This window comes from Alternaria atra, assembly GCF_907166805.1.
Source record: "Alternaria atra isolate CS162 genome assembly, contig: 24, whole genome shotgun sequence".
Lineage (NCBI taxonomy): Eukaryota > Fungi > Ascomycota > Dothideomycetes > Pleosporales > Pleosporaceae > Alternaria > Alternaria atra.
The window spans coordinates 279296-297945 of record NW_025091322.1 but is presented as its reverse complement, the minus strand read 5'-3'; the positions used below and the strand labels follow the sequence as shown (position 1 = coordinate 297945).

General features: G+C 50.3%; 3 protein-coding genes across 3 annotated transcripts; 2 read left to right on the top strand and 1 right to left on the bottom strand.

The window, feature by feature from the left end:
• Nucleotides 1–5738: 5738 nt before the first annotated feature.
• Nucleotides 5739–6988, bottom strand: ALTATR162_LOCUS5021 (uncharacterized protein; the record flags this gene model as incomplete). Its single annotated transcript, XM_043312637.1, has 3 exons — nt 5739–5920; nt 5976–6285; nt 6374–6988. The coding sequence occupies 3 exons, from the start codon at nt 6986–6988 to the stop codon at nt 5739–5741; spliced, it is 1107 nt and encodes a 368-aa protein (XP_043168572.1).
• A 4264-nt stretch (nt 6989–11252) lies between these two features.
• On the top strand, nt 11253–12861 carry ALTATR162_LOCUS5020 (uncharacterized protein; the record flags this gene model as incomplete). The annotated part of the gene is made up of 4 exons (XM_043312636.1): nt 11253–11538; nt 11589–11860; nt 11909–12033; nt 12096–12861. The coding sequence occupies 4 exons, from the start codon at nt 11253–11255 to the stop codon at nt 12859–12861; spliced, it is 1449 nt and encodes a 482-aa protein (XP_043168571.1).
• A 2766-nt stretch (nt 12862–15627) lies between these two features.
• ALTATR162_LOCUS5019 (uncharacterized protein) lies at nt 15628–17178 on the top strand (the record flags this gene model as incomplete). The annotated part of the gene is made up of 4 exons (XM_043312635.1): nt 15628–15913; nt 15964–16235; nt 16285–16409; nt 16473–17178. The coding sequence occupies 4 exons, from the start codon at nt 15628–15630 to the stop codon at nt 17176–17178; spliced, it is 1389 nt and encodes a 462-aa protein (XP_043168570.1).
• Between the last annotated feature and the right edge of the window lie 1472 nt (nt 17179–18650).

Below are 18650 nucleotides of genomic sequence, written 5' to 3'. Positions count from 1 at the left end.
GAACGCTATCGGAGTAGTCAGGATTAATAGTTGAAGTTGCATTCCGTTCAAGGCGCTTGAGTTACATGTGAAGTTCGTCAGTCGTAATAAGTAAGCAAATTGCGACAAACGATGAGATGTCGCATATGTGGGTTCATGAATCTATTGTGGTGCCGAGAGTAAGTAATGTTGTAAGCCCAGGGTACCTTGCATGGTCACGTGGACTATCCAGCGACCAATCAGCCCACTACTCTATGTATATAAGCTTAGATCACAGACCTCTCGGTGATCAGGACAATACACACAATACATACCATCTACTTACAATCTCTGGTAGAAGAGATGCTATCTGTTGGACTTTGGTCTTGACTCGCTGGGGTTGTCCCGTTTTTACGCCCCTGTTTACTATATGTACTAATGTGCGCCTAGTAAGAGGGTGGTCTTCCTCTGCAGTGCGCAAGTGGGTTGCAAATCTGAGTTTAGCTTCCTCTAGTGCTACTGTTGCAGACAGTAGTCCGGCGTCTCGGAAGAGTGCAGCTGTAGGCGTTGTTCTCCACGCTGGTAGAATGCCCCTTGCTGCTATGGCCAGTGTCTTGTCTATAGCAGCTATGTGCCATCCAATGTAAGCGCTGACCTCTTGAGGCCTGCCAGGTTTGAGTGAGTGTGGCTGTTTCGTGCGGCCTCTGTACCAGCATTCAGTCCCATACAGAAGCGACGGGTACACACAGGCAATAGTAGCCTTGCGGAGGGAGCTAGCTGGTGGTCCATAGGTAGTCCTGGCCAGACTGCGAATATGATGGGCTACCCTAGCCGCTTTTGCAGTGCGTGTGGCTACATGTCGTCTAAAGGTAAGTCTGCGGTCAAACCACACTCCTAACCGACGTAGGGCTGGCTGGCTGTGCTCTCCACCTGGGAGGATAGGGTGGATCGTGAGCTGCTCGTCTACAACACATGGTGGTGCATAGCTGCTCCGCTGTCTAGTCAGATGTATCATTTCCTGCTTCTCTGGGGCAAAGGTGACCTTGTTGGCCTCGCCCCATGTTCTGATCTGCCTTAGATCTGATGCTAGGAGCTCGACGTTGTCGTCCATGGAGTGTGAGGCCCGGTATAGACATATGTCGTCTGCATATCCAAACCTCCGTTCTGTGTCCATAGATAGTAGTTCTGCTAGGTACAGTGCAGTGATCGGAATGGTCTGGTCTGGTCTGGTCTGAGGGTACAGACCAGACCAGACCAGGTGCTTACATAAGGACCAGTCCGACCAGACCGGTCCGACCGACAAGACCGCCAAGAATGAGGCTGGAGAAAAGAAGGAAGCCAAGGAAATGTATTTTACTACTAACTATCAATCCAGTCGTCTTCGTTCTCACTATCCTCGATATCGCTGTTTCCTTCAGCCTGGGGCTTTCCATACCAGGCCCGGAGACACTCACACGCCTCTATAATATCTGCCTTCAGCCTACCACGGCGATCAACTATCGTAAGCTTTGCGCTACTGAAAAGACGTTCGCATTCATCCGACACAGGCGAGATTGCAAACATGTCTAGAGCGAAGCGAGCGAGATCTCGTTGGGAGTCGTAGCGAGATAGCCAGTTGTTACGGTCCCCAGCCAAAACGCCGCAACCACGCCACACAAGCACAGCCAGGACCGCAATCCTTCAAAACCGCTAACTGTAAGCGTACAGTCACGTGACCGCTCACGACGCCAAGGACTATCGATAGGAGCGCGCACGACTATCGCGACTATCGGTAGGAGCCAACGCGACTATCGTACAAGTATATAGACACTGGACAATGCACCCTTATGGTCATTGTGCTCAACTTCGTATTCAATCTAATGTAAGTAGATGGTGTGTATTGTGTGTATTGTGTGTATTGTCCTGATCACCGAGAGGTCTGTGATCTAAGCTTATATACATAGAGTAGTGGGCTGATTGGTCGCTGGATAGTCCACGTGACCATGCAAGGTACCCTGGGCTTACACACCTCCCTCAGGTTCGAACGTATGTAGAAGCTGATGTGATCATAGGCCACCCCCTACCCTATTCAGGTAGAGCTGCTTGTTTAAGTGCGGTGAGTAGCCGCTTGATTGGAGCAGTTCCAGGTGGGGATCGTCCCAGTGTGTCTGTCAACCAAGTAAGTTACTTGCTTGACACAAGGGCCCCAAGAAAATGTGGACCCTCTGCACCGACCGGTTCAACCGGTTGCTTTAACGTAAGCAGATTGTCTCGAGGTGATTGGCCGGTGTCGCGCGTCGGTGCTTAAGGTTCCAACTAATAGACTCCGCAACAAGCAATCCAATCAATCTCAGAGTCGTCGATTGACTTGATTGTCAGCAGCCTAGCTGCTGATTGATTGTGGATTGATTGAAGCTATTTTGAAGTAGCTCAGATTGACTTGATTGACTTGATTGGTTAGTTTATACATAGGGGTTATCGAATCTCCGAGGCAGATGCCGATTTCGTGATAAGCTGTTTCATCGGCTTATCTGCACGTGACTTTCTTATCATCACGTGATGTCACAGACAATGCAGGCGGACTACTCGATCTTAATCTACATTCCTGGAATAACGATCTGACCAATCTAACCAATCTAATCAATCAATCTGAAGGTCTAAAATTGATTTGCTTGCAGATTGGCGCAAATTCAAGAAGCGACGGATTGGATTGATTAGATTGGTTAAACCAATCAAGTCAATCAATCCGTTCAATCCAGATTGCTTGTTGCGGACTGTGGTCCCCGGTAGCTTTTCCTGCCCTGCAACAGCAACGGGTAATGCAGCACCTAGCAGAACTAGGTCCAGCACAATAGCTGCGATACTCCCCACCCCTCTTCCTCTTTCCCCTCCCCTACACACACACTCTCTCTCTCTCTCTCTTGGCACCAGACTTGCTATCAGTCAGTTCGATCTACAGACTGAAAACCTAATAAGGCTAGTTTCCGTCCGGGATTTCCTATTTAGGTTTTCAGTCTGTCGATCGAACTGACTGATAGCAAGTCTGAGCTTGAGGCTCCAGTCTCGCCGTCAACACCTCCGCAGCAGCTGGAAGGTGCTAATTGCCGCGAAATAATGAGACAGTTCGACTGTGTTGTGAAGAATAAGACGCTGCCAGAAGCCAAGGCCCTGCGGCAGACTATACACCACTTGGCTATCCAGAATGAGCTACTTCACGACGAGAATATGGGGCTTACTGAGGCGCTCAAGGTCAAGAAGAAGCAGAATAAGAAGAGCAAAGCACTAGACCTTAACAAGCACACCCTTGACGATTAGGGCGGTGCGAAGTGGCACTCTCCGCGACAGTTTGGAGAAGCTCGGCGTCGTGATTGCATTATGAAGGAGACAGCACATGCAGAGGAGCTTGAAAAGGCGAACATGAAGGAGTTGAAGCATGCTAATAAGCTCTACAACGACAAGATAGCTGAAGAAAAGCGTGTAAAAGCAGCAGAGGAGAAGAAGGAGAGGGCTGCAAAGAAGGCTAAGGAACGCCACGCTATCGATGCGCGCAAAGAGCAAAGACGCAAGGATAAAGAAGCTCGCGACGCTCAAAACGCCATACGATTGCCTAACAAAGGCAAGCGCAAAGCTTCACCAGCTCCTGTACCAAAAAAGAAGCAGAATCGTGGTGCTAGGGCTGCGCGTAGTCGTGTTGTTGATGCGGAGCCTGCACGCGAGCTGCGCACCCACACCACACGCAGCGGCCGAACCGCCACCTTGTACAATGAATTTGTGTAGAGGAACTTTGTCGCATAGGTCTATAGAGTAGTCCACTAAGAAATCTCGTGATAATAGCTATTGTATGTGGCTGTAGAACCTCATTTTTGTAAAGTGCACATGTTGGTGGTTGCGCGCATCACCCGAACAAGCGCATCACGCGCACGGGCACGGTAATGCTGCACCAAAACGCTCTTCTCTCTGCCCGCAACGCGGAGCTTGAAAAGAAATTAACAGTGATGACCGAGAGAAAAACGCGTAAACGCAAGCGGATCCAGCAGGGTGGCACTATGGAGTATGGTGAGGTAGCAGCCCAGATAGCCGCTGAGGCTTCTGTGGCTGCTGGGCGGTCGAAGAAGGCTCGTAGTGGTGGCAATCAAGAAGGAGCCCAAATAACTAAACGGCGCTGTACTGTCTGTGCACTCGTAACGCGCATTCCGAGTCACCCGATGCTTGCACCGGAAACGGTGCGCATTTGTAGGGCAAAAATGTAGGTGGAGACAAGCGGTGACGTGTGCTAAATGTTTCGCAATACTTTACTGATTCGCAACAAGCTAGGTCGTCGACCTTTGTAGTTTCTTCCCGTCCTCGAGCATACATGCTTTAGCCTGCTTACGAGTGTCACACGAAGGATTTGTCACGTGCTCGCAAAAAAGTCGGCAAAACTTGTCACCAGGAGTAAAAACAGCGGCGGCCATGTGATTAGAAGTTCGAGGAACCTAACGAATCAGGGATGGGTTAAAGATTAAGCTAGACTAGGCTCCACGGTCCAGAGATGACGGGCGTCGGCAAAGTCGGTACCGTAGGCCCGCAATCGCAATGCGCATGTTGCCGCACCTTGGCATAGAAAAACACCACAATCAGCGAGAACTCGATTTTTGGAATCTACCCAGTTTATCGCTGTAAGCCCAGGGTACCTTGCATGGTCGCGTGGACTATTCAGCGGCCAATCAGCCCACTACTCTATGTATATAAGCTTAGATCACAGACCTCTCGGTGATGAATACGCAGAATACACACAATCTACTTACAATCGCACGCAAACGGTTGCTCTTGACGTCAATCGACTAGCCAGCACCCAGCCGTAGCGCCCACTGCGACTGACGTGCCATGGCGACACCGTGGCCTCAGCAGCCCGCATGGCCTACCCCATTCCGCGAGCACGCTACACGCGTCAGCACTTACCTTCAAGGCGCGCTGACGTGCATCGATCGCACTCACAGCCAGCCCGTGCCGGCAGACCTCGTGAAGATCATCATTCATGGCACGCTGACATTAATGCTGAAAGTGCAACACGCCCCTGACCTGAGCACGGTATGCGACGCGCTCAGCATCCTGCAAATCGACACCAAGGTAGCCTCGGGAAACACCGCGCAGACATTTGATACCGTCAGGAACGAGCTCAAGAACACCACCGAAACCATCCACGGGATGGCCACAAACGTACAATAGAACATACACGCTGGAGAGGAAGCCAGGGCAGCCGCCAAGGAGGCGGTAGAGGTAGGCAAGGCGAACCTGGAGATGACGAGGCAGATGAAGAACACAGGACAGCAGACAAACAATGCGATCAGCTATGCTGCCATGGCAGCGAGGGGCGCCGCACTAGCAGGTATCCCCAATACACAAGTTCCTAGAGCGCCGTTGGTGCAGACGTAACGTAAAGTCATCATGACCATCAGGGATGCATCGACCACTAAATGATTAGTCATGCAGTCAAGGTTACATGGCTACTACCTTCATCGTCCGTCTTAACAGTAGTACGGTGTACGATGTAGTACTGTACGGAAAAACAGGCGTACAATAATCACAACACCAAAGTTTGGCCGTAACGTGCTCACGATAACCTCAAAAGTACCGTAGTACGGACTGTTGCAAACGCTGCTGGTAGCTACCGGCTTGAGAATGATTCACAATTGTTGCTACGCAATACCCAGTTGTGTGCATCTCCTTCTACCAGACCTCTGGAACGAATACTCCAAATGGATGCAACAAGTTGAAGATGTCTTCCTTAAGGCCATCTTCACGGAGAGAATTGTGGGTGTTTAGATGTCACTGATCTTGACCACAATCTTTCCCACCGCATTTTGCTTCTGCAGCGCCTGAAATGCTTCAACCATCTGGGAGAAGTCGAACGACTGCGCTATGACAGGCTTAATCCTGTTCGCATCGACGAGCTTTGCAAATTCGGCGAGGGCATCGCGACTAAAAGCTGTACATCCTTTCACTGCACACTGTCAGCAATCACTCGCTCTCCACTTCCCTTCACCAGTGTGACGCACCAATCTTAGCGCCAAACAGCACGCTTGGCACAAATGCCGCAGAAATCGCCTCATTTGGCGTCAATATCCCAAGAAGACTAATGAGCCCGCCAGGTCGCGTACTGTTGACGGACTTCATCAGTGTTCCTGCGCCGCCAGTTTCGATGACATGGTCGACGCCGTTTCCGCTCGTGATACGAAGGACCTCTTCGTCCCAGTCGGGTGTCTTGGAGTAGTTGATAAGATGGGTGGCGCCAAGCGATTTGACGAAGTTCAGCTTGCTGTCCGATGATGATGTGGCAATTACAGTTGCACCAAGGGCGGCTGCGATCTATTTATTGCTCATCAGTATCTTCTGGGCTCTTTGTCTTGCGTAGTTTGTTCGAACTGGGTGGAGGATGATGAAGAGGGAATCGTACCTGTATAGCGAAACAGCTCACACCGCCGGTCCCCATCGTAAGCACTGTCTTCCCTTGCAATCTCTTCGCCGTCCATACACCCTTCCACTCCTCCAAACCACCATCCAACCTCCCATCCAAACCACCCCGTATAGCCGCCCATGCTGTCGTTCCTGCAGTCACTAGACTCGCGCTCTCAACTGCACTCAGATTCTTCGGCGCCTCAATGATCCAATCATCGTCAACGACCATCCATTCCTGTAGCGTGCCATCTACATCTGTCCCACCAAATACTACATCGCCTCGGAGGTTGCGTACGTCTCCCTCAAGCCAGGAGCTGCAGTGCAAGAGGACTGGGGTGCCTTCTTTGCCGGCCCATGTAGATGAGAGACCGGGGGTGTGGATTGTTCCTGCACCGTCGGAGCCGGGCACGAGGTCTGGTTTGTGAGTTCCTGGATAAGCAGGAGAGCGAGTGGAGACCAGAACGTCGCGGAAGTTGAGGGAGGCAGCCGTCATTCTGACGAGGACTTGCTTCGGCCCTGGAGTTGGGACGGGCTTGGTTTGTTTCATGAGATGGGTGACTTTGGATGCTGTGGAAGGGATTGTCCATGCTTGGTTGGAGGTCGAGGTCGCCATTGTGAAGACGGTGGGCTCAAAACGTGATCTGGGATTTTGACAATGAGAAGAGTGAATATGTGAGTGTGCGGTGTGATAGAGGAAAGATATGCACTGCTTTTAAGCTCAACTCCACCTTCTCGGCGGAATTTCGTAGGTGCAATTCAGTAAGCGTCGTAGCGATCTATCTACTACGGTGGTTGGTTCGTGCAGTGGCAGGTGAGCAAAACTTACTCATTTGGTTTCTAACAGCAGTGCATAAGGCATGTAGCAGGGATAGTCAGCAACTAGAAGTATCACAATTGGCAACCGATAAGCAGTTGGAGTTCTTAAGGTCTTGGTCATATCCTTGTGGCGCCGGGCCCACCTACATTGCTTATGCCTGACACCGTAGTAGAGAGAGTTGGTGGCGACCAACAAATCGAGCCAAATCAAGTCTCGCGAACGACCCTACAGTTGGAATGTGCACACTGACACGGACTACATACCGGTAGTGCTGCGTTGAGAGGACTTGATTTGCACAGTCCGCAACAAGCAAGCGATAGACAGATTGATTACCGCATTAGGCGTGGCACGAGCCAGATTGTGGTCTTCTTACGCCTAATGAGGTAATCAATCTGTCTATCGCTTGCTTGTTGCGGACTGTACGTGACAGCATCACCGAGGAACATAGACCTTAGCGTAACTCGACCCTAGTTTGTCAGTAATTGCATCATGTGTGTACGTGTGTTCGCTGACATGGGCTTCATCTTTGAAAAAGTGGTGTTAACTGATGAGACTCCAGCACGGATAGGTGAAGAGCGTGACATGCAAAGAACGAGGTGCAAACAGCAAGAAAGATGGGATGAAGGAGTTGAACATGATGGCAATCGCAAGGACTGCGCCCTCCAGTTCTATGGCAGCTCTCGATACAACTACAACGGTCTATGTCATGTATAACATCGTGAAACGGAGCAAGAGAAGAAACGCAGAGGTACAATTAGAGCAGGAGAATGCCGACACTTAGACTAGAGACAACAATCTTTTATCTACACACGGCAGAGCCTTCAACAAGTAAGTGAGAGTGACGTCAACAACCACTCCAACACGAGGAAGAAACAGTGTGTACCTTCGACGATGGATCATAAGCATGGTGACCGTCACGGTATGCCCGGGTGTTAAACCGCACAAAACTCAACTCCAGAAATCGCGATCACGACTACCAGATACGCCTCAAAATGGCCTTACAACAGTCTAATTCAACCAATCTAATCAGTCTGAGCTCTACGGACTGGTTAGACTGAGAAGACGAGACGCTTCGGACTGATCTGATTGACTGTTAGCAAGTCTGTTTAGGGCCAATAAGGGATAGACTTGTCAACAATCAATTAAATGGGGCCTCCACCAGGGTTGCAAACAGATAAACCGAATTTAAATCTATCCAAATCAAATCAAAATTATCGAAATCAAATCAAATCAAATCGGGGTAACGTGAGTGCTAGGCGAGTGGCGCGGCTAGGCGAGCGGCGCACCCCAATGAGCTTTTGCACCTTTGAACTTCAAACCTTAATGTCTCAACCACCCAACCTCGAAGAGCTCTCAAAAGAAGAGAGGATTAAAGAAGCCCTTCAAGCCATTACACCGCCTCAAGACCTAAGCTTGCGACGCGCTGCCGCCGCCTACAACGTGCCTGAAACGACCCTTCGCCGCCGACGCGCTGGGAAGATGTCGCAACGCGATACTCACCCTAAATCATCAAGCCTTCAAAAGACTGAAGAGGAGGCGCTTAGACACTATATTAAGAAGCTATATGCGCAAGGATTTGCGCCAACACTGCGTTCTGTAGAAGATATGGCCAACCAACTACGTGCTGCGCGTGGTGACAAGCCTGTTGGCCCAAGATGGGCTTCAAACTTCGTTAAACGCGAGGGCGAGCTCAAATCCCGTTTAAATCGACAGCGCAATCGTCAAAGAGTCTTGTGCAGCGATCCAGAGGTTATCCGGCCCTGGTTTAACCTTGTACGGAATGTTAAGGCCAAGTACAGCATACTAGACGAAGATACCTACAACTTTGACGAGACTGGCTTCACGATGGGCGTTGGAAACCGAGTTAAAGTAGTCACCGCTTCAGAGAGACGCACTGAGCCTATTGGCGTCCAGCAGGGAGACCGTGAGTGGGTGACTCTTATCGCCGCCGTCAACGCGATGGGCTGGGCAATCGCGCCCTACCTTATCTTTAAAGCAAAGAACCACGACGCGTCCTGGTTCCCTGATCTAAAGCCTCAATGGCGCATTGGGGTTAGTAACAACGGCTGGACTACGAACGAGATTGGTGTACCCTAGTTGAAGCACTTTATTGAGCAGATAAAGGGGCGGAGGGTGGGTAGCTACGTGCTGCTTATAATCGACGGCCACGAGAGCCACAAGTCGCTTACCTTCCAGGCTCTTTGCGAGGAGAACAAAAAATTACCCTCTGTATGCCTCCACACTCGTCGCACATCCTGCAGCCGCTTGATGTGGGATGTTTTGCCCCCTTGAAGCAGGCGTACAGCAAAGAGATCAAAGTCTTGGCAACAGACCACATTGGCCGAATCGACAAAAAGGCCTTTATTGCCTCCTTTGCGAAGGTTTTTGAGCCTGCGTTCTCAAAAACAAATATCCAATTAAGCTTTAGAGCAACTGGCTTAGTGCCTTATAACCCATTGGTGGTGCTATCAAAGCTTGAAGTCAAACCTCGCACGCCAACACCGCCCGCACCAGGAACCACCCAATGGAACCCTAAAACACCAAGCAACGCCGCTGAAGTAGAGGCTCAATCTACGCTGCTTCGCGATCGCATTCAAAAACATCAGGGTTCCTCACCTTCTCCTATGGTTGAGATGGTTAACCAGCTTAGAAAGGGCACTGAGATGATACTGCATTCACAGACGTTGCTGGCTGCCCGAGTGCTGCAGCTTGAAGCGTCAAACAGAGCAGCTTCTGAGCGCAAATCGCGTAAAAGAAAGCGGATCCAGAAGGGCGGAGACCTGTCAAAGGAGCAGGCAGAGGATTTGATGGCCCAAATAAACGTTGGGGCGAAGATAGAGGGGGAAACGCGTGAAGGTAGAGCCCGAACAGGTGCAGGCAAGCAGCGCAAAAGGCACTGTAGGCGCTGCGGAGAGACAGGACACAATTCGCGTACTTGCAAAAAAGATATAGCAGAGGTTAGCGATTAATTCTACGTATTTCGCATTATAGTAGGTTGTTGTAGTGTTGAGTAATAGCGTGTTAGAGGTGCAAAAGTTCATTGGGGTGCGCCGCTCGCCTAGCCGCGCCGCTCGCCTAGCCGCGCCACTCGCCTAGCACTCACGTTATACGAGACTACAATATAGAAGAGTGGAATACTCATCCGCAGTAACTGTATATAAAATCGATCTCTTAGCGTCTAATCTAGTCAATCTACAATCAAGTCGCAAGCAAGCTGCCCGAAAACACCAACAATCAAGCAACAATCAAGCGACGACGATGTTACTCACAAGCAAGCCAATCAACGGCTCTCAGATTGATTGACTTGCTTGATGCGGAGTCTGCAGCCAGTTTCTCCTGGCTTTCAAGCCTCGTAGGAAGGAGGCCTGTGTCAAAAAGAGACATTCGCGTGATAATTTCGCGAAGGGAGTTTAGTGTCATTGGGCATTCAAAGAGTAGTGTAGTGTAACCTTGTTAAACATGCACGTTACTACATAGCCTGAACCGTACACAACATGAACTACAAGCTCTGTTTACTATATTGTCTCCGTTCTACACTCTTCGCTTGCTTGGGTTAGCAGATGTTTGCTCGAGGGGCGGGGTAGCAAATTTGAAAAGGAAGGTACAAGACGGATCGGAATCTTCTAATTCCTGCCACTCTGTCTACGGTAGCTTTCCCAAAGGCGTTAGCTTGATTGATAATCCGCATGACTAAACCACTCACGCCTTCGTACATGCAGCTCAATCTTCAATTCGTGTTGCAACATCCACAACCAATCCGCTTAGGATAGGGCCAAAACAAGCCCTGCAACAAATCACTCCTTAGCATTACGTGTACTGGAGTGTCTGCTCGCTCGTGGCAAAGATAGCCCGGCTTCCCTGCATTTTCACGCTATTTGCATGACTTCAACTCTGTCTTGGCCCCTCCTCAATGACTCTATAGGATTAGTGTCTAGAGGCAAGATTCGGTAAAATGCAGGATTCAAGTGCTCACCTGTGTACAAGCATTTAAGAGGGGCGCAAGGCCAGATCGGACAGCAAGACAAGAACCACCCAATTGTCACTACCCAGTGTTCACACCATGGATTGCTCTACAAAGACAAAGTTCAACTTTGTAAACCTGAAACATCCGGACGATATCAAAGATGAGGGAACGCAGTTTCGCATTCGGCGTCTAGCGATGGCCGAGGTTGGCAAAGCGCGAAGAAAGCCAAAGACGAGAAAGGAGCGCAACGAAATCGTCCTCGAACTTCGTAATTCAACGGAGATGCACTCTAGTCTAGAACGCTTCGGTGGCGGCCAAATTGATCCCTTCAGCCATTACCCCATTGAACTCGATGATTCTGATCGAGCTTTGCTAGCAAACAGTGCGCGTGCTTCTTCGAGGACAATCTCGCTCTTGGCTGACTTGATGTAGTTTTTGACCCAACCACCAACCACTCGAGCCAGCTGCGGGGTTGCTGGTACCCTGTAGGACTCAGCTGTGCAGCCGCATTTCACAACGTCCTGTCAAACTCTCAGAACTTTTTGTTCCAGAAGCTGAATGGATTCTTTCCTTCACAGGACGATGCTTTAGCTTTGACCCATCGTCATAAAGCACTCCGTGCCGCCAGCGAGATGATGAAGGACCCCACCAAGCACAAGAGCGACGAGATCATCGGGACTGTGGCATCGTTCATGTGTCATCATGTAAGCAGCGGTCTTCGTCATTAGTAGCTGGTACATGACGATTTTTAGGCTTTGCTGGGGACTTTCGCCGATGGCCATTGGCACAAGCATCGAAATGCACTCGTAAGCATCGTCGGGCTCAGAGGCGGCTATGACGCCATCGACAAAGAGCACCTTAGGATCACTTTGACATGGTACATCTTTTGCCAGCCTTCGGATTCAAACAAACCTCGTTACTATACTGACCCATGAGCAGGGCAGACTTAGTAGGCTGTTTTTCGCAAGACATTCCGCCTGTGGTCCCCTTGCCACGTCAATGGGAGTCTGACTCCAGATCTCCACCGAACTCGCCACGACCGCATAGCCCTATATCCTTATTATGGAAGCAACAGCTGCCGATGCAACTAGACTGGATCACGATATTTGACGACATTGTGCAGCTAATCTCGGTTGATCGAGCATTCAACAAAGAACAGCTGCTATTGTCAATCAGCAGCGGCAGCTGGATGGAGCCAACCGCGTATCGTCTCTTGTCCATACGGCCCTTACTACAGGGCAATGACCGTGGACACGTGATAGAAGAGGTGTGTCGGCTTGGCACTCTGTTATTTCTCTCGCCCTTCTGGAGGTTACTGGGACGGTCAATTGTGCGAACGGCAGCCATATCTCGCAAGCTTCTACTCCTGCTCATGAAGGACATGGTAGAGTGGAATGAGCTCAAGCCATTACTGGTGTGGGTGCTATACTTCGCTGCGAGCGAGACAAAAGATCTAGCGGAACGAAGTCAATACGTCTTCATGCTGGCAGTCCTTATGAGTGGCATGCGGCTGCAAGAGTGGAACAAGACCATGCAAATCCTCAAGAATGTCTTGTGGGTTGAGAAGGTTTTTGCAGGCAGCGACGACCTGATTCGGGACGAGGTCATGCAGATCGTCAAGCAAAATCCTGTGGGGACTATGGTCCTAGTTGACAGTTCACCAACGTTTCTGGATGGGTTTCCGGGTGAGATCGGCAGAGACTAGACCACTTTGGGAAAGAAGGTACCCCTGTCACTGCATACACGACCACCTTGACGCATATACCAATGGCTTAATGTGATGCGTCGGCACGATGCCTAGGCTTGAACTGACACTCAAAGGCCTTTAAGTCCGTGACCTGGTCCTGGGCGAAGTCAGGTTGTAGCAAAATATTGCGTTGAAGATGCGGTGGCGTCTGAAGCATATTCTCTATTTGGCTAGACAGGCATTGCGTCGAGCCTCGGCACGGGCATTCGCAAAGTATATGGAGAACACTAGGACCATTGTACTAGTACAAACCAATAGTAGCAGCGGAGATATGCAGCAATTATATAACAAGCATCTTGTAAAAATCGACTAATTGAGGATAAATCCTGACATTAGCCTATACAGCGTCTGCTTTTCTAAAGTACAAATACTTCGGCGTTGCTAGACTGGATGTGATGGGCTGGAGCCCAGTTGGTGAGTCCTCGATGATATCTCGGTCACGTGCGGGAGGCGCACTGTCCACAGATTCCGGGTGCCCCCCCTGAGCACCCGGATTCTGTGCAAGCGAGCCCGGCAGAAGGTTATCCCGAGCCGCCGCCCCCTGAACGACCTTCAGAACCCTAGCTACCTGTAGTTCTCTTCTCTATCAAATACAACTCCAGTATACCTGTGCGATAGCTCCCTGAGCGTAGCCCCTTACACTGGACTAGAGTTACCCGTAGATGAAAGGCGTGGGCATGTCGGTATCTAGAGTAGATCTGAAAGCCGGATGCATGTGCGAGCAAGGATAACCAGCTTTTGAAAAGGGGTTAGCGGGGCTATGGGAAGGCTACGTTGGTGAATGGGTCGGGTCGGGTTGGGGTTGCCTAAATAGATAATAACTAGGCTGAGTTTGAGCTAGTCATTACCTATTTAGGCAACCCTAACCCCAACCCGACCCGACCCATCCACCAGCGTAGGGAAGGCTCCACAACCAGATGAGCCCTGTCGGTGTATGTACCGTTGTCTGATTAACGTCCGTCCCTGTGAAGCAAAAATCCCAGTGGGCCGAAAACAACCAATGAGACACAGCACTGTGCTGGGAGATCGGCTATCCTTGCGCTCTCATTGGTCGTTTTCGGGTCACAGGGTTTTTCGCTGCACAGGGATAGACGTTACACGCACAGCAACACGAAGAATGTATGTTGAGGTACGATGTTGACGATGGGAATTGCACAAAGGCAAAGCTGAAGTAGTTCACACCATCTCCAGGGTGGAGGAAGACCTCACGGCATCCGAAGGGGCATTCGACTTAATGCAGACGACAGAGTGGTCAACTATCAAATTGTGAGGAGTATTTGGGCAGGCACTGAGATATTGGTATAGGCTTGTATTGAGACGAATCCTTGAGGAGCTATCAAGACTCCTAGAGGGATGATATATACCTACGTCACGTGATCGTGGCTGGTGAGGGTCGACGGTGGCCCGAAGGGTCCCCGGTAGCTTGCCTGCCTGTGGCTGGAACCTGTGGTGTTGGAACATCGTGACATCAACCAAGTAAGTTACTTGGTTGACATCAGGGCGCTAGAACACTATAGTGGGCCGGACTAAATTAGTTGGAACCTTAAGCACCGACGCGCGACACCGGCCAATCACCTCAAGACGATCTGCTTACGTTAAAGCAACCGGTTGAACCGGCCGGTCCAGAGGGTCCACATTTTCTTGGAGCCCTGGTGTCAACCAAGTAACTTACTTGGTTGATGGACACACTGGAGCAGAAGCGCGGTCACTCCTCAGCTCCAACGCCTTATTCATGTCCATGCAAGTCACATATCAACAGTCTTCGCCTATAGCATCTGGCCCCAACACCATCGCAGGCCAGCAGCCGGGTCACGTGACCTAAACCTCAGCTCACTACAGCGGTGTTGCGAGCGCCGGGAATGTTAGCGGCGGTGTCTCCACGATCGAAATGACCTAGTTCGTCCAACACAAGCACAGAGATAGCAGTCTCCATATTGACATTGTGGCATCCGGCTATTGGCACGGCACAATGTCATGGAAGTCCTGATATGTGGTGGTTTTGAAAAGTCTGTGCCAGCAGCACTAACCTCTTTTGCCACGTGCTCTTGGTACTCACTCGCTAGTCCAGTGACAAGCGACCTGCTTTGGAGGGTGATTACGCCGCTGTGTTTCTTTCGAACAGCTTGTGGGTAATGCTAGCCCTTTCAAGAAACAGGACATCCTTGCATGCATGAACTTTCGGCAAAGTGCCTAGATCTGGCCATTGTTATGGCAGTCTGCGCCTCCTTACTGTGCATTTCAGCCGCTGATTGACATCGGTAATTCGATGTGCTAGAGGTTAGAACCATGACGATGACTGGGCTGTACCGGTACTCCGCTCCTGAGAGTCATGATTAAGGCTAGCTGCCTGAGTTGCCTTCGAGCATGGCGGGGTTGAGCACGTGCCATCGCTAGTCTTGCCAAGCATGCTGACTTCTCATCCTTCTCGCTTATATACGCCTCTCAAATTTTACTTACGTGCGTCATCGAGTCCCAGTCCTCCTTAGATCGAGACTTTCAGGTGACCGCAACGGATCAACCGCCAATTTTGCATGCACTAGAACGACTCACGAGTGTGTGGTTATGCCACCCTTCCAACAATAGGCCCATTACGTGTTTATACTAGTTCTATGCCTCTTTATCGCGACGCATATTTCATAGTATTCGCTTGCGTCCTGGGATTTCAGCATCTAAGAGCGCTGTAAGGCTAACCCAGGCGATATCAACAAGCTCAATGTTTACGCCATGGACTCCCCTACGAAACCGAGATTTCGGTTCATAAACCTGAAACACCCCGATGATCTCAAAGATGAGGAGACACAAGTTCGCATTCGGCGCATAGTCATGGCAGAAGTCGGCAAGGCGCGAAGAAAGCCAAGGACAAGAAGGGAACGCAACGAAATCGTCCTCGAAATCCGTGATCCAACGGAGGCGCACCTCGGTCTCGAGCGCTTCGGTGGCGGCCAGATGGACCCGTTCTGTGTCTACCCTATCAAAATGAATGAATCCAATCGAGCATTAGTAGCAAACAGTCAGTGTGCCCCTCTGAGAACCAACTCTTGCTTCCTTGACTCTACTTAGTTCTCGACCCAAGCACCAATCACCCAATCCGGCTGCGGGATTATTGGTATCCTGTAGGACTTAGCTGTGCAGCCATATTCCACAACGTCTTGTCAAACTCTCAGAACTTCATATTCCAGAAGTTGAATGGATCGTTCCCCTCACGCGACGATGCTTTAGCTTTGACACATTCTTACAAGGCACTTCGTGCCGCCAGCGAGATGATGAAGGACTCCTCAAAGCACAAGAGCGACGACATGATCGGGACAGTGGCATCTTTCATGTGTCATCATGTAAGCAGCTGCCCTCTTCGATTGATGTTTGATGCCTGATAATTCTTAGGCGTTGCTCAATAGTTTCGCCGACGGTCACTGGTACAAGCATCGAAATGCACTCGTACACATTGTAGAACTCAGAGGCGGTTATGAAGCGATTGAGAACGAGCACCTTCGGATCACCTTGACATGGTATGTCTTTTGCCAAGCTCCAATCTCATACTAGGGCAGTAGACGTTACTGACCGGATAGCAGGTCAGATCTCGTAGGTTGTTTCTCGCAAGATATTCCGCCTATCATTCCCTTGCCAGCCCAATGGGAGGATGCTTGCAGACCCCTAGCAAGCTCACCACGACCGCATAGACCCATGTCTCTGATATGGAAGAAACAGCTACCGATGCAACTAGAATGGATCACAATCTTTGACGACATTGTGCAGCTTGTCTCACTTGATCCGGCATTCAACCGAGAGCAAACACTGTTGTCCGTCACTGATAGCAGCTGGATGGAGCCAATTGCATATCGTCTCTTGTGTGTACGGCCGTTGCAACAGGGCCATGAGCGTGGGAACATGATCGAAGAAGTGTGCCGGCTTGGCACTCTTTTGTTTTTGACGCCCCTGTGGAGGCTCCTAGGACGATACACTATCTGGACAGCAGTCATATCTCGCAAACTCCTACTTAGACTTACAGAGAACATGGTGGAATGGAATGAGCTCGAGCCATTGTTAGTCTGGGTGCTATACTTCGCAGCAATCGAAACGAAGGATATTGTGGAGCGGAGCCATTTCGTCTTCATGTTGGCAGTTGTCATCAAGGGTATGCACTTGCAAGAATGGAGGGAAGTTGTGCCGATAGTAAAAAACATTTCGTGGGTGGAAGGTGCTTATACCGGCAGCGATGAGCTAATTCGAGACGAGGTAATGCAAATTGTCAATCAAGACTGTGTAGTGAACCGATGACCGTCAGCGCATCGCCAACACGATTGGAAGCAGCACTGGTCGTGTTTGACAGAAGCTAGACTATATTAGGAAAGAAGACATCACTATCGCTACGTATCTTGGCCTCCTTCGTGCATGCACAGATCACCTTGACATTATGCGAGGATTGCTAGCCAATGAGGAGCGCTCTCGCGACAGCAGCTAACTTGTCTTTCATTTACTGATTGATGCCGCACAAAGATCTGTTATGCACATGCGAAGCATGAAGCCTTCGTCCATAATAATGGCAACGAAGATAGACGGGATTTGTAGAGTTGAGATTTTGCAAGTCTTTGCCTGCGAGCTACGCGGACACGTGCGCTGTGCTGGACCACGTCACTAATGTGCGCAGCTTACTGATAAGATGCGTTATCCCGACGAAGAAACAGACGCTATTCAGTTCGCTCTTCGTTAGCAACATCGAGCTTCAAGCTTCCAAGCGATGCGAGTAAGCGACAAGGTCGCTGCTGAGCACTGGAGGTCTGACCTAGCTACGATCTACGCAATGCACATTCTGGCGGCTGTTCAGCTGGGTATTGCGCTTTATCAGCCATGGAAAGTCGATTAGCGTGCACTCTCAGCGACAGTGAAGGCCGGATGCCAAGCACCAAAACATTAGTCTCCGCATCGAGCCTTCACAAATAGCAATCGGAGAGCGGGAAACATTCCGCGTCAAAGTGTTGAGGCGAGCGGCGTGGTGAACACTTTCTACTTCCATCCACGTCCACCCACGCTAGTCATCAGGTGCAACAGCAAGGCATCAGCTGTGCTCGCAGCCTCCGAGTTCCACTTCAGTCTTGGATCAGAGCATCGATGCTAGTCAGAGGTCGAAAATGTGTGTCTGAGCCGTTCAGTCAGCTGGGATGTCAGGCTGCAGAGTTGCTATCAGTCAATCAGTCAGTTGTCAGTTCATCTATGCGGCTCAAACTGTCAGTCCGGGAGTAGTAAACTGACCTGATTGACTGCCAAGACATTTTTTGGAGTCGCGAACTGAAACTGAACTGACTGCCAAGACCGCTATCTTCGTGTTGCACTGACTGATTGATTGCTATCTGATTGCTATAGTCAATAGTCGTATTTACTAAGATAATCTTGTACTGCGGCGATCTTAGCTATTGTATGCCCTCCTGCTGGTGTTTTAAGACCTAACTGCCGCCAGCTCTTTAAGCACTGCAGCGCGTTAAGCAACTCAGGCTTTATTTGCAGCCGCCGCGTGCCTAGCAAGTCACCAAGCTCGCTGAACGTACGCTCACAATCAGCAGCTGAGACTGGTATTGTAAGCACGTTGATAGCAAACTTAGCAAGCGTTGGGTACTGCTGCGTCTGTAATTGCCAGTACTTAAGCGGATTAAGAGCCATCGGATCGTCCTCTGCGATCGCTGGTACGCGTTTCCACCGCTCGTACTCATCGCCAAGATGCTCCTCTACCTGCTTAACAGCAGCGTCTAATTGCA